Raw genomic sequence first — 13,103 nt, 5'->3', positions numbered from 1 at the left:
TTCAAAAAGCAGCGATGCGATTTTGTTTCAGGGCAATACAGTGGAGCTGAAAAAGTCCACAAGAATTTGATATCAAGATTCTCCGACGAACCCCGCTTGAGGAATCAGTTGGCCGTCACTTACCTCATACAGAATAAGTATGAAATAAAAAAATATTCCATTGTAGGTCGTTTCATCCGCTTAGTTTTATTACAATTATGACTGAATCGCAATAGGAGCATTTGCCAAGTTTGGTAGATATTCTGTTATAAATATCTATAAATGATTTGTACAAACAGGATTTTTTGTTCACTTTTATCTCGTCAATTTGCAGCTTTTCTTCTCCGTTACAATAATTGATGATCTTTATACATGGTTCTGCAATAGTAGCCAAGCTATATTGCAAAATCATAAATCCAAAATTCCTGTCAGATTGATGGAGAATATTTTTACGGAACCTTGATGATATGTGCAAATAAGTATTTACAAATACATGTAAAAAATACGGTTTATAGATTCGTAAACTTCTTTGAATTTGAATCAAACTTTCATTATATTACAAATTGAAAACTGATTTCTTCCTCAATTCTATCGAGTCGAAAAGTGGCAATTTCAAAGACCATTAAGGACGTTTTGCTATGTTTTCAGGAATCTACTCGAATAATATGTCCAAAAAATTTTTATGCAACTTTATCTTGGTTTTTGGTATAAAATTACTGGGTTATAAAAAAAGAGATAAATTGAATACATCAACATTATTTCCTAATTATAGTTGAATTTAATTAATTAGATTATCGGAAGCTAGAAAAGTTTTGCAAGAAACACTGGGCCGGTGGCCAAACGACGGGTTTGCTTTGGTACATTATGGTTTTATTTTAAAAACTGGGGACGGAAATATGGTCGATGCTATTATGTACCTGAAAGCTGGTATAGAGACTGGCGATGAGGGTACCATCGATGGTAGATTTTTCTTCCATCTTGGCGACGCTCTAGTCAGATTAGGCAGAACCGAAGAAGCCCAGAAGGTTAGTCGCAAGCACTTTGAAGAAAAACAGCCCACGAAGAGATATGGAGAAATATATTTCTTATTCGAACTAAAATCCGCTATTGTAACAGGAGAACAGAGAGCGATTCTTATGTTTAATTCGTTGATTAAATTATTCTGTATTTTATTGTTTGTTGATCCTTTGATTTTTTTCTTTTTTTTTTTGTTTTACTGTATTTACTACTTTTTAAAATATTATTCCGTTTGAAAATTCTTTAATATTTCTTAATTCCAGATTTACCAAAGTGGTGCAAAAAACGGACTGTTCCCGTCTGTCAGTCAGCGATCTCTTTACAATGTCAATCATTTGACGGCTCGTCCTTGGTGGACGCTGGAGGAAACTGGTTACAAAGAGTTTTTTGTCACTCTTGAAAATAATTGGCAGATTATCAGAGCTGAAGGATTAGGAGCACTGGGCAAAAATGGACATTTTAAAAACGAAGCTGAAAATTTGAGAGACAAAGGCAAATGGCAGCAATTCGAATTATATGTTAGAGGTAGGTTCAAACCAAATACATTACATATTAGGTATTTTTACACGGACGAGGATTAAACCAAGCGGTGGTGACTGAACGAATCCAACATGGTGTCGCGCTGGGCGATCAGCTAATCTTTTCATCCTTGAGTTTGACCAGATCTCTGGCACAGAATCTCAGACAATGGGAACAAAAATGGGGGTGTGGGTAAGCAATATGGTGTCGCGAACTGGACTCTCAGCAAGGTGTTTTAAGTCAATTACGCTTATACGAAAGTACATAAAACTCAGTGCAAGCTGGGAAGCTTTAGTTATTTCGTAAAGAATCGGGATACCGCAAAGAATCCGACGAGACAGGTCTTTTAAAATTAAATATAGTCCATTCAGACTAATGCATTTTCAGAAAAACTGACAAGTTGGTGTTCCGAGTAAATTAGTAAAAAAGTTTGAATCTTTCTGACACGAATTCTATCAAAATGGACACCCAAAGTATCGATTTCGAATAAATAAAGGTATTTGGTTGAGCTTGACTTCCATTTATCAAAATACTTCCGTATTTCAGGTCGCCAAATATCAGCGCACTGTACTAAGACGCCGAGAACTTGTTCTTTGATAGAAGGATTCCCTGCAGCGGCAGGTTGTCGCAGAGGACAAATAAAGTTCTCTGTTATGTACCCTGGAACACATGTTTGGCCTCATTGTGGGCCTACAAATTGCCGCTTGAGAGCTCATCTGGGTCTTTCAGGGACCGAGGGGACATATATAAGGGTTGGAAACGAGACGAGGTAATAATGTGTCCTGAGTCCTGAATACAAGTGTTCGAAAAGCGCTAAAATGAGTCAAGAATCCGGTTCGAAAACAATATAAAGAAGTTTCGTATTTGTTACAGGACCTGGCGAGAGGGGAGCGTAATGATCTTCGATGACAGTTTCGAACACGAAGTTTGGCACAATGGAACTTTTACTAGGCTGGTGCTGATAGTTGACGTATGGCATCCGGAATTGAAAGAAAGTGAGAGACATGCTTTGCCCGCGATATGAAAATCGGAAGGGATTACAGCCAGATTAATTATAAGAAAAACTAATTGGGATTCGAAATATCCAAACATATCATTTAACAGCAGAAAGGTAGATGCTTATCGTCTCGTATTTCGTTGTGAAATTAGTTTTTCAATGTATATGTCATTCTCTAGCAACTCAACGCCAACCAAAGGTTTAATCTCTTGTGTAGTCTTCTGTTCCATTATATTCATATAATTTAACGGAAACCTATCTTTCTAAAGCTACGCCCGTACTTTGGGTTTCAAAATTGATGTCTTCTGTAGGTTTTTAACATCAGATCACCAGTGTAATAATATTACTACGTAAGTGTAGATCGTGCAAGATTCACTTGCATGTGTGTGCATGTGTGTGTGGGTCTGTGTGTGGGTATATCTAATGATATGAAACAAAAAAACAAATCGGAAAGTTTGCTTAGAATCTCCACAACTTGTTTGGAAAATAAGAATTTCAGCTGTACACGCGCAAATGCCTTTATGCATGTATAAAATTATGATAAACTTAACGAATGGAAAATTATTTCGTTGTTATTAGAACTGTCCCTATTCTCCACACTGCTTGAAAACGTGACTGAAGAGAAAAGTGATTGTTCATATAGGGTGATTCCGGGTGAGATGGCCATAGGTATGAAATGGCCTGCAGTATAGTTCAATACAGTAAAGTACATGAGAAACTACTGTGGACCATCTTTTATATATGGCCATTTCATACGGATATAACCCTAAGCTAGAAAAATTGTAGACTTTGTATCACCAAGTTCGACAAAAGCCCGAGTATGTATTTTATTCGAGTAAATAATTTGCATCGAAATTAATTTATTTCGTAATATTGTAGCGTTATTATAATTACACATAACTATATACACATATCATAAACAGAAATGATTATTTCTTGAGATATTCGTAGGCTCTAGAAATTGATTAGGTCCATTTCTCTGGTCAGTTTTAAAGTTATTTCTAGAGTCGACGAGTCAGTGTGCCATTTGGCGGTAGAATTGTGCGGATCAGTCGTATGCGGAGTTGGCAAATGTAGACGATACCTTGAAAGAAAAGAGCAAACGAAGTTGAACGAATGTTCATATTTTAATTTCACGTTTCATGAATAGATTTGTTCATTTTATGCGCGCAATTAGTTCATGCACGTATATTGAAGTCTTATTGAGGAATCAGCCCTGTCTTTCACCTTGGGCTCCGGATGTCAATGAGCTCTGATTCGACGCTCAATTCTACCTTTTCTCGCGGTTCGCCAGGTAGTTTCACGATGACCGTTAACCATTCACAAGAAGCCGTTCCCGGAGTTTTGCCGTTCATCTGAAAGATAAATAGATTCGTTATTACTTCTTCGATAAAATTCTAGAATTACGTGTTATGTGATCCAACAGATTAAAAAATGCTGTTTAGCGGCAGAAAATATACCACGCTAACTGAGTCACGTTGAAAAAAAAGTTCTTTTTCCCGCATATTTTACGTTTTAACAACTTGACGTGATAGAAATAAAGGTTGATCGTCCAGCGCGACCCCATATAGCATGAAGACTATAAGGGGATTGAACTCCATGTAAACAAATAGCTGTCTGAAGTAAGATATTACTGGTGGTCCGTATGCACCGATAACAGTGGAGGGAGTATAACGTTGTACAGATCATATTCCAAGATCACCCCCTTATACACCAATACCAAAATCATGGAATGAACTCTATCTTATTTTGTTGCGAGACACTTACCCCGAGAAAAACATCTTCCGTGGATACAGCCTGCTTGAACTTCATTTCGTACTCTGGAACTTCGCGAGGATCGAAAATTTCAGCGGCAGCTGGGGCTGCGGCAACTTCTGAGGAATGCCAGATATTATCACCTTCCCCCTTTAGCGCGGCATGAGGCCCACTATGTTCGAGGTTCCCCGATTCTCTTTTACCAATATCTCCGGGCCCTGTAAATCCGTAGTTATTTTTATTGTTCCGCAGTTTTATCTTCTCATCGGGCGGATCGAATTCCCTTTTTACCGTAAGACTAAAAATTATTCCACTGCGGGTGATGAACGATTCGTGCATTGTTTGAATAAAATGTAACGCGTGTAAAAGCCGAGAATTTTAAGTCGACTTGATAATACTTGGAAGATATCGATGGATTTTTGTCAGGCTTCTCGCGTATCTTCTATCGATAAACAGCCCATGGTCAGACGATTGATGAAAAAATCTTGCCATCTCGGTGCAAAAAATGTATTCTAGAGTACGTTAAAATTGATACTGTGCACCGATTAGCTGTTTCGGAATTCCATGCAGGATATATCAACGGTTCGAAATCGTATCTATAAGCTCTTGTGACAATTAAAATTCACCCTAATTACCCAATTTCCGAGCACCAGCTTGTGGTAAATCGTCTTCTGAATCGGAGTCATTGTTTGTGGGGGGTGCAATGAGTTGTTGTAAGGACTTGATGTCGTTAAAAGAAAAGCAGCCGTCCATCGTGTAAGCCTTTATTAAGATCTTGACTTGCGAGCCGTTATATGTGACGAGCTGAATAAAACTCTCATACTATCTAGGAAATTTGATCAATAAAAGCATGTTGCTATGGTAACTTGATATTTAGCCCATTGAGATTGAATTTTCACCATGTAAATGGCTGGATTTTCACGGGTCAAATTGATGCAGCAGCGCTACACCATCGGCGCCAAAAAGACACTTATGAAAATTGGTACCGATGGAACGGCAAAAGGCCGCGAATCTGAGCTACGTAGTTGAGTCAGTAATTGTCAGTAGCGTTTTCATCCTAGGAATTGAAAAAAAATCGGATTGTTAATCGGAAGTATGAACAAATGGTGAAAATAAAAAAACGAGAAGGAAATCGAAAACGATACAATTTTTAGAGGTAAGAAAATAATATCATTCATTCTCATTAATCGAGAATCGTGCACTCGTGCCTAATTGAGATACCTTTTCGTACGTTCATTACCGCATAGTCCATACTGAAAATATTGCGGTGTGTCCAGCGCCTTTTTTCTGAACAATTGACGAAAATAAAAATCATATCAATACTTGATTCATTTCAATGCTCGTTTCAATGCATTACATATATGACGATTCTAGAATAATGAGAATGCATTAGATTATTTTCTTATATCTCGAACAGCTTACTCACAGAGCTTATACATAGATGAACTTCGTGGAATACGCTGCGAGCAACGTATCAAGCGTTATAGCGGAAAAACGTAAGATTCCGTCCATAATTCCTCTGCTCTTGGTCTTACGCTCTTTTTGATGTCTTTTTTGTATTCTTGAGAGTCCAATTAGTCAGAAAAGAATTCTTCAAATCGACATACGAGATGGATATTTTTCAGGCACCAAATATCAGTAGAAAAATAATCAATAATTATGTAATTATAGTCAGGCCGCAAGAAATTCCTGAAGTGTCGGGTCTAGTCTTGATGAAAATCAGGTGTTCGATAATTCACGATATTGTAATAATAGATGTGAAGGGCGAACTCCTGAATCTCTGTATAAGACTTGTCATACTTCCTCCGGAACCGTAGACTTTATTTCGTAGGTTCATTTAAAACTAGTTCAAAAGTTTACTGTTCGCATATATATTTAGGTAATTCAGCTCTGGTAACCCGACTCACCCTCTGATAAATAACTTGCGGCCCACGTCCTGCAGGATCTTGTGCATTGGGTTTAATTTCTCAATAATGGGATAACTCGCCATTCAGTTAAAGTATTTAACGATGATTGTTGCTAGGAATGGGTGTTTAAAATAAAAAAAAAAATGCTCTACAACTTGGCGTAAAAAAATATCATTTCAAAAACATCATTTGTTTTACAAAAACTATACCTAATGTAACAGTGCTTGAGAGAACTATTTATGTTATAAGTTACCGGATTAAATTGGTACTTGAAGTTGAACCTATATATACTTACTATTTACTATCAGAATATTGTAATGCCTTAAACATACGAACTATACATAGATTTGAAGTAAACGTCCAGTGACCCAAAACTAAAATGGTGAAGCGTCCAAAACTAGAAATTAACATAGGTATATAAATAATCGTAGCGCGCGGATTCGTAGAATATCTCATAACGAATGAAACCTTCTCCCCGTAGTTGTGCTTTCCTTTTTGACGGGAAGTGCACGTTTTTCAATTGTCTTCGGGATCTCTCTCTTCTTGAATTACCTGCCGACAGAAAACACTGAAATGAGTCATGATGATTGAATAAAGTGCACAACGCAAATATGATCACGCGTTGAAAATGATATTTTCTGAAGTTGTACATTTTTGAATGATTCGATATGCGTGACGTCACTGTTCATATCTAACTGTGAAATCCATATTCGACACCATGTTATGACGTCACAATAACGGGACGCATTCAAACTGCGTTTTGCTGTTTGTGGCTTTCTAGGTACTGTTAATGACTTTTAGCAGTAAATTAACAATATCAAACGTTTACTTTCGTTGTGTGAATCGTTGTGTGAATCCATGTTAATATAGGTATAAGAAAAAAAGTATTTTTGCTTTCTTGCAAGTCCAATTCGCGATACTGCAGCTGTGCAATTGACCTACCCGGTTGCGTGGTTCTCCGAATTTTGACCAGAAGGTTACTTTGCAGGCCGTTCGCTGTCCTGTTTGCTTGTTGAACACCGAACACGTCGTAAACGGTGGTGAGTATAAGTGGAGGGATACCGCAGGATTCACGGTACTGGGATTTTCGACACGATGTAATCCAAGAGAATCTGAAAGTATTTTTTAAGAATATGAGTAACACAGGTGAAAAAAGTCTAACTGAAAGTCATGAAGTCACATCTATTTCCAAAAAAATTCTTCGATGCAAGAAAAAAGTTTCTACTTTAAATTTGAACTATATACACATAATCATTGTGAACAGAATACGGAGAAATCGTCTTGTTCCGCCATTCCGTTCACGATAAAATCTATATTGTTCGTCCAATTCTGATGAACAATGCCTTATTTTATTTATAGATGAATTCCCCATAAATCTTCCGAGTTAGATCGACAACGATTTTATACATCATATTACGTGGCACCTTGGGTACTTCTGAAACCAAACTTTCCTTCACAGGTGTTACAAAAACCAGCGTGTGTTACACATGCAGATAGGCAATATCTGACGCGTATAATATGATTTCTAATATACTGGTTGTATTTAATTATACAAGCAATTGTTCACCGCTAATTTATTTTGGTCTGTATCAACTTGATGGCACAAAATCACAGCTCAACAGCTTATACAACCTCTTCTGTGCCTTGATATTTGAGAAATACATCGGCAATGTTCGATCAGCTGATCACTGACTGCGACGCCATATTGGCTTTAGGACACCTGCACTAAGGACCCGATAAGCCAAACCATAAGTAACCCAATCATCCAAAAGTGGAAATCATAATGGAATACGTACCGTTAATGTAACAGATAGAGTTCTGGCCACATGTGTTTCTTTCGATCTCATAAATAGCCGCTGGCTCTTTGGTCGGGTTGTTAGCATCGAGTTGCTTTTCGTGCGGCCAGGCGTATCGTACCTGAAATAAAATATTTTGTTACATTTTGCTTTATAGATCTCATAACGAGGGATCGTTCATTTTTTTACTGAGGTAAACTGAAGGTAAACAACCATTCTTCATTAGTTACCTCGGCTAGTTCGCCCTGAAGGACTTTCATCACACAATGAGCATTCGCGTGGTCGTGAATGGCGGATCCATGGCCTTCGCCCCAACAGAGGACGATGAGGTTGAATTTCCCATTTCCTGCGTCAACTAAGTTTCTTGTATACCTTAAAAATGTCAAGTTGTATTTCAAGTTCTGTTTGATACAATATCGGAGATTTATGGCGAAAGATGGGACTGAGAATTGGAGCCCACTTATTTCTACACGTAAATAATGCGTAAACAATAGTTCCGAAACCACCCATTTCTTCTTGATAAAGTGTTCGCAACCACGAAGCTTAACAATCAAATCCTACCCGTAAAATTAGAATGAGCTTGACCGAACTGTTTCTGAATTATTAAGAGCCAAAGGTAAAAAAATTCATCTTCAACTTTTTCGTTTTCGTTTTCAACCCAGATTTCAGCTGTTCCGATAAACGTATTGGCTTGAAATTCGGAAGGAAGTTACTTGTACTCAAAATCTCGGTCTCCATAAATTTTTGTTAAAAACCGACACCAGGAAAGAAAGCTATGAATAATTTTGTAAACATGGTAACGATGACGATTTTAGTTGAACAGTTGGACCTAAATTTTTGAAAGATGGAAAGTACGTTTTTGGTAACGAAATTTCAATTCATATCAATTATGATAAAAAACGAGCAATGAATAAGCAAGGTATTACTGATTTTTTTTAAATCGTATCTACCACGATCACATCCGAACAGCTAGACATAAATCATTAAAATTTGGAGTGATGGTTCTGGTTGGAATATCAAACTTTATCAATTTTCATTTACATGGAACATTGGATAAGAAAGTTATTGCTTATTCTGTAAAAATGGTAACGATCTTGATTTCAGTCTAATAGCCGGGCCTCAATTTTCGGAATTTCGGAACAGATATATACTGACGCTAATTAACTTCTTCTCATAACAGACTGAATTGACTTTTCACCATAATATTTACAGAAAAATATTTCTAAATGAAGTGAAATAATGAATTAAAATGATCTAAGTTGTCTTTTTGGAGGAAGCTGCACAACAAATAAGTAAAAAAACAGATATTCACGTAAAGTAAACTAATATGTTTGTTGTAGCAAGGCTTCCTTATCTATAATTGTTTAGTTGGAAACAGGGGTCAACGTTGCAATAATATAGCATGATAGGAAATATTCCAATCGCAAGTTGAATAAATCGAGAGCTGTCCTTACCTTCGATTTTTCTCGACGCTCCGCTAATAAAAGCATTAAGAATGTCTCAGAACTTTCGCCAAAGGCTTGCGATGTTTGAAAGAAAAACAGGCATTTAAAAGCCGTAATGGGTTGCGTTTAACAGATATTTGCATGACGAATGAACGCGACCTCGAATGGTCTTGCAGGTATAATTGCATGTAGCCGAGATTGGTCAAAAAGCCTTGCATCTAGGAATTATAACAACACCTGCAATGAGTCGTTGAGCTAGAACCGCACTTGCCCATGATTCAGAAATAAGAGTACGACTGTTACAGCAATTATTATTGTCGGTTAGCTAGAACTTTCATTCACAAATACCAAACCCAGTTTAATAATCAAGCTGCGTTATTACTTTATCGGGTACACAATAAGTCTGAACTTTACACTCATGGCCCGTAAATATTATACAGTTTCACAATTCACGCACACATATAATATAAAAATCCACAGCTTGCCGCCATACCATCTCAGATAGTGTTTTGTTTTGTTTGTTGCTGTTTGCATTGAGAAATTTATCATTATATATTAAATTTGCGCAAATTCTCTTTGATACCGCGACTTATACGCCCCTGATATCAGATCTGCTTTGAATTGTTAATAACATAATAATTTGTTTACTTGGTTTTCTCAAAATTTCCATACTGTAAACTTACTTTTATCTTTTTATCAATACTTCAAAACTTGTCAAACCTGGAACCGGTGCTCATACGTCACAAGAATACAGATACATGGAAAGTTTCACCGATATTAAGCTTTTCGATAAAATTGTACATCGTTCATAAACACGAATTTTCACCATTCGAGTGATTTCTATTTCGATAATTGTCGCCGGCCATTAGCCAATTGCCTATTTTCTTGTTCTAACGGTCTCGTTATTATTTCACATTCACATTACAAGGAATGCGCTGTACGTAATTATTTTAACGTGCAGAAAGTCGAGGCAACGGTGTCAATTACACGTTTAAGTACGCATACAGTTGTGCGACAGGTAGACAGTCATTTGTCACTTCCCGCTACTTTGCTTTAGTCCACCATTTCACTGTGCTCGAAGGTTTTAGTCGTACTAGCGGTGAAAATGTCAAAGTAAAAATATTATTTACTGTTGTGAATAAAAACGAACATTCGAATTTATTGTTACTATTTACACGTAATTTTAGCACTTTTTGAGATTTTACAAAATTTTTTATGTATATTTAGAGGTTGGATTCGTAAGAAAGTAAAACTCAATGTCCATTTTATAGAGGAATTGAATTTGGAATTTTATATAAACATATTTTTGAAATCGATTACAAGACACCAATAGATCAATGCTAACAATCTTTCAAAAATTTTACAAAAAATTTTTAAAACGTATTGTGAAAAACTTCTACGGCATTTAAAAAGTTACCGGTTTCCTGAAATTTTTTTTGATACAATCTCAACATCGAATCTCTGAAAGTGCATTTCATATCACCCAAGAGTAATGAGAACATGATAATAAATATAAATAGAATTTATTAGACATTTTCAGTATTTTTCAAACTATTTAAGATCTCCGAAATTTTTTTCGGGAATATTAAGAAATATTCATTGTTCGAATGTAATCATAGTTTTTCTCCGACTAGTTGAACAAGTTTGCATAACAGTATAAGAAATAGAGACTGTGCCGCAACTCCAAATATACAGACACTTTTGACCTCTCCGAAAATGATTTCGAGACTCTGAAATTGAATATTTCAGAAAAATTTTACCCATCTCCTTAATTGACATAATTCTTCCCGGTTTAACGATGCATTCCGCAGAAAAGTTTCAAGATTTTTATCGGATTTGGGAAAAACTATTTTCCACATGATTCGCTTGCTCTTCTGCAATCTTTTCTGACAACATCTCGACTGTTTGATCTACTTCGCGGCGGCATAATAATGACGGATGTATATAGAAAAGTGAAGATGATAAACCGGCCGATAACCTCATCGACCTGTGTTGATATGCCTTCGTGTAGTGATTTTTACCCAACCTCTCGAATATGTTGATGAAATACAATAATTGCTGTTACGAAAAACGAAAAATTCGGTATTTGAATTCAATTTGCGAGGGTGAAATTTTGTGCCTACCTCACATCAAAAGTCAAGTCAGAAATTTTTAAATTAAGAACTCGATAGGAATTGTTCACAGGTTCACCAATTTTGCTTCCGTACGATTCATCACATAATTATAAATACTACATTGAATTACACATATTATTATAAAGGGATGTAGCAAAAATAAATGAGAAGTTATTTTGAGAATTTCACACACTTGGAGCAAAAAAGATTTTTTTTTCACCGACTTAAAAAGAAATTGTGAATTTTTATCTTCTCAAAAGTTGCATTTTTCAAACGAGTGTTCGAAGGCACCGAAAAAATTTGGACTATTTTTTCGTGACAAGCGTGAAATTTGCAACAGGTTTACTCCCGTTCATTTTGACCGTTAACTCAGTCATTTTTGAGTTACCACGTCTGTTCGAACGAGTGAATTCCAGACGGCAAAACCACGAACTTGAACCTGCCGTTAAACGGAACCAAGCGAGCAAATCGCTACACAAAAAACTACGTATCTTCTTATTTTAGGTATAGAAGAAGAAAAAACCGTGTTGATGGTTGAAATACGTGAATTTCAAGTGAAATTACCGATGCTTGCCTGTTTCGTCAGGAATGAATTCTAATCGGGTTGTCTACTGCATGTAATTCGAAGTCAAAATTTCCTGAGAAATTCTGATTTTTCGTGAAATTTAGAAATTTTTGCGGGTATTTTATAAAAACATCTCGATGCAGCGCGTAGTTTTTTTTTTTGAGAAGATCTTGTTCAAAATTTGAAGAAAATTTCATATGCGGTAGTCATTCCAATGGTGTTTTTTCTCAATTATAATACTTTCCGAAGAAATCCCGCAACTGACCCCGAAAATTCCAAGTTTTTCCACGAGACAAGAAATGCCCTGAGAATTCCGGATTTTTTTCAGATAATTTAGAAATTATTCTAGGTGTATAAATTTGGGAGAATAATTTTTCTTTCTATGGTTACGTTGCGTAATTTTAAAGTAAGTACATCTATCGATAAAAGTACCCTGATTGATCCCAAAAGTCGCTGACTTTTTTTAGGAGACGAAAGAATTCCTAGGAATAGCTAAATTTCATCCAGAAACCTTTACCTGTGTCTATCGAATTTAGCATATCTCCGCCAGTCCGCAGGATTACTTTTGTACGAAGCCATCAGTTCCTGGACATGATCGATGTCCACAAGATCGGTGGCGAAGGCTTGATGCAACTCGCCGATGAGTTCTTGAAGAGTCAAAACTTGGTGTTTCGGTGATTTTGTAAACATTGGAAAGTGCGACTCCTGATTCGCCCTGCCTTTGGCGATCTGCAGTTGCTGGTTATTGTTCATCTCCACAGCGGCAACGCCGATTCTCAAAGGTTCCTGCACCGCTTGCATTTTAAGAACTTGAGTGAAAAGTAATATCGAATAATGATATTTTCCGAGGTGCTAATCACGGTCAGATTCACTTTGCACTTAACACGGGGCTTCACTCTGCGTGCAAAATCGGTCTGGTTATACTGTCAAACGCACCGACAACTGACACACCAGAAGCTTCAAGACACATTAGCTCAAGAACGGCGGCACAACGGCATCTTATACGCGT

At 36.7% G+C, this 13,103-nt stretch overlaps 3 protein-coding genes across 4 annotated transcripts in view; 1 reads left to right on the top strand and 2 right to left on the bottom strand.

Annotated features, from left to right (window-relative positions):
• LOC124298935 (uncharacterized) overlaps positions 1 to 3,073 on the top strand; it is a 32,372-nt gene extending 29,299 nt beyond the window's left edge. The window contains exons 25-29 of the mRNA XM_046751624.1: positions 32 to 137; positions 770 to 1,004; positions 1,260 to 1,521; positions 2,062 to 2,284; positions 2,389 to 3,073. Of these exons, the coding sequence (XP_046607580.1) occupies positions 32 to 137; positions 770 to 1,004; positions 1,260 to 1,521; positions 2,062 to 2,284; positions 2,389 to 2,539 (977 nt within the window). The 3' untranslated portion in view covers positions 2,540 to 3,073. The remainder of the gene's footprint in view (positions 1 to 31; positions 138 to 769; positions 1,005 to 1,259; positions 1,522 to 2,061; positions 2,285 to 2,388) is intronic.
• Positions 3,074 to 3,333: 260 nt separating this feature from the next.
• LOC124298938 (dynein axonemal assembly factor 6) lies at positions 3,334 to 6,262 on the bottom strand. Of its 2 annotated transcripts, XM_046751628.1 has the most exons (5): positions 5,167 to 6,262; positions 4,903 to 5,093; positions 4,280 to 4,485; positions 3,740 to 3,867; positions 3,334 to 3,596 (listed from the first exon to the last, which is right to left on the bottom strand). In XM_046751628.1, exons 2-5 carry the CDS (start codon positions 5,018 to 5,020, stop codon positions 3,467 to 3,469), a joined length of 582 nt encoding a protein of 193 aa, XP_046607584.1. In that variant the 5' UTR covers positions 5,021 to 5,093; positions 5,167 to 6,262; the 3' UTR covers positions 3,334 to 3,466. The 2 variants fall into 2 exon arrangements, with proteins under 2 accessions (XP_046607584.1, XP_046607583.1); XM_046751627.1 differs by having other exon boundaries at positions 4,903 to 6,262.
• A 67-nt stretch (positions 6,263 to 6,329) lies between these two features.
• Positions 6,330 to 13,078, bottom strand: LOC124298937 (cysteine dioxygenase type 1). Its single transcript, XM_046751626.1, has 5 exons — positions 12,612 to 13,078; positions 8,201 to 8,342; positions 7,971 to 8,091; positions 7,117 to 7,286; positions 6,330 to 6,726 (listed from the first exon to the last, which is right to left on the bottom strand). Exons 1-5 carry the CDS (start codon positions 12,893 to 12,895, stop codon positions 6,691 to 6,693), a joined length of 753 nt encoding a protein of 250 aa, XP_046607582.1. The 5' UTR covers positions 12,896 to 13,078; the 3' UTR covers positions 6,330 to 6,690.
• Positions 13,079 to 13,103: the final 25 nt, after the last annotated feature.

The sequence above is a fragment of the Neodiprion virginianus genome, chromosome 2 (assembly GCF_021901495.1).
Source record: "Neodiprion virginianus isolate iyNeoVirg1 chromosome 2, iyNeoVirg1.1, whole genome shotgun sequence".
Taxonomy (NCBI): Eukaryota; Metazoa; Arthropoda; class Insecta; order Hymenoptera; family Diprionidae; genus Neodiprion; species Neodiprion virginianus.
Note: the sequence above shows the minus strand (reverse complement) of the source record. Positions and strands in the feature narration are given on the sequence as shown.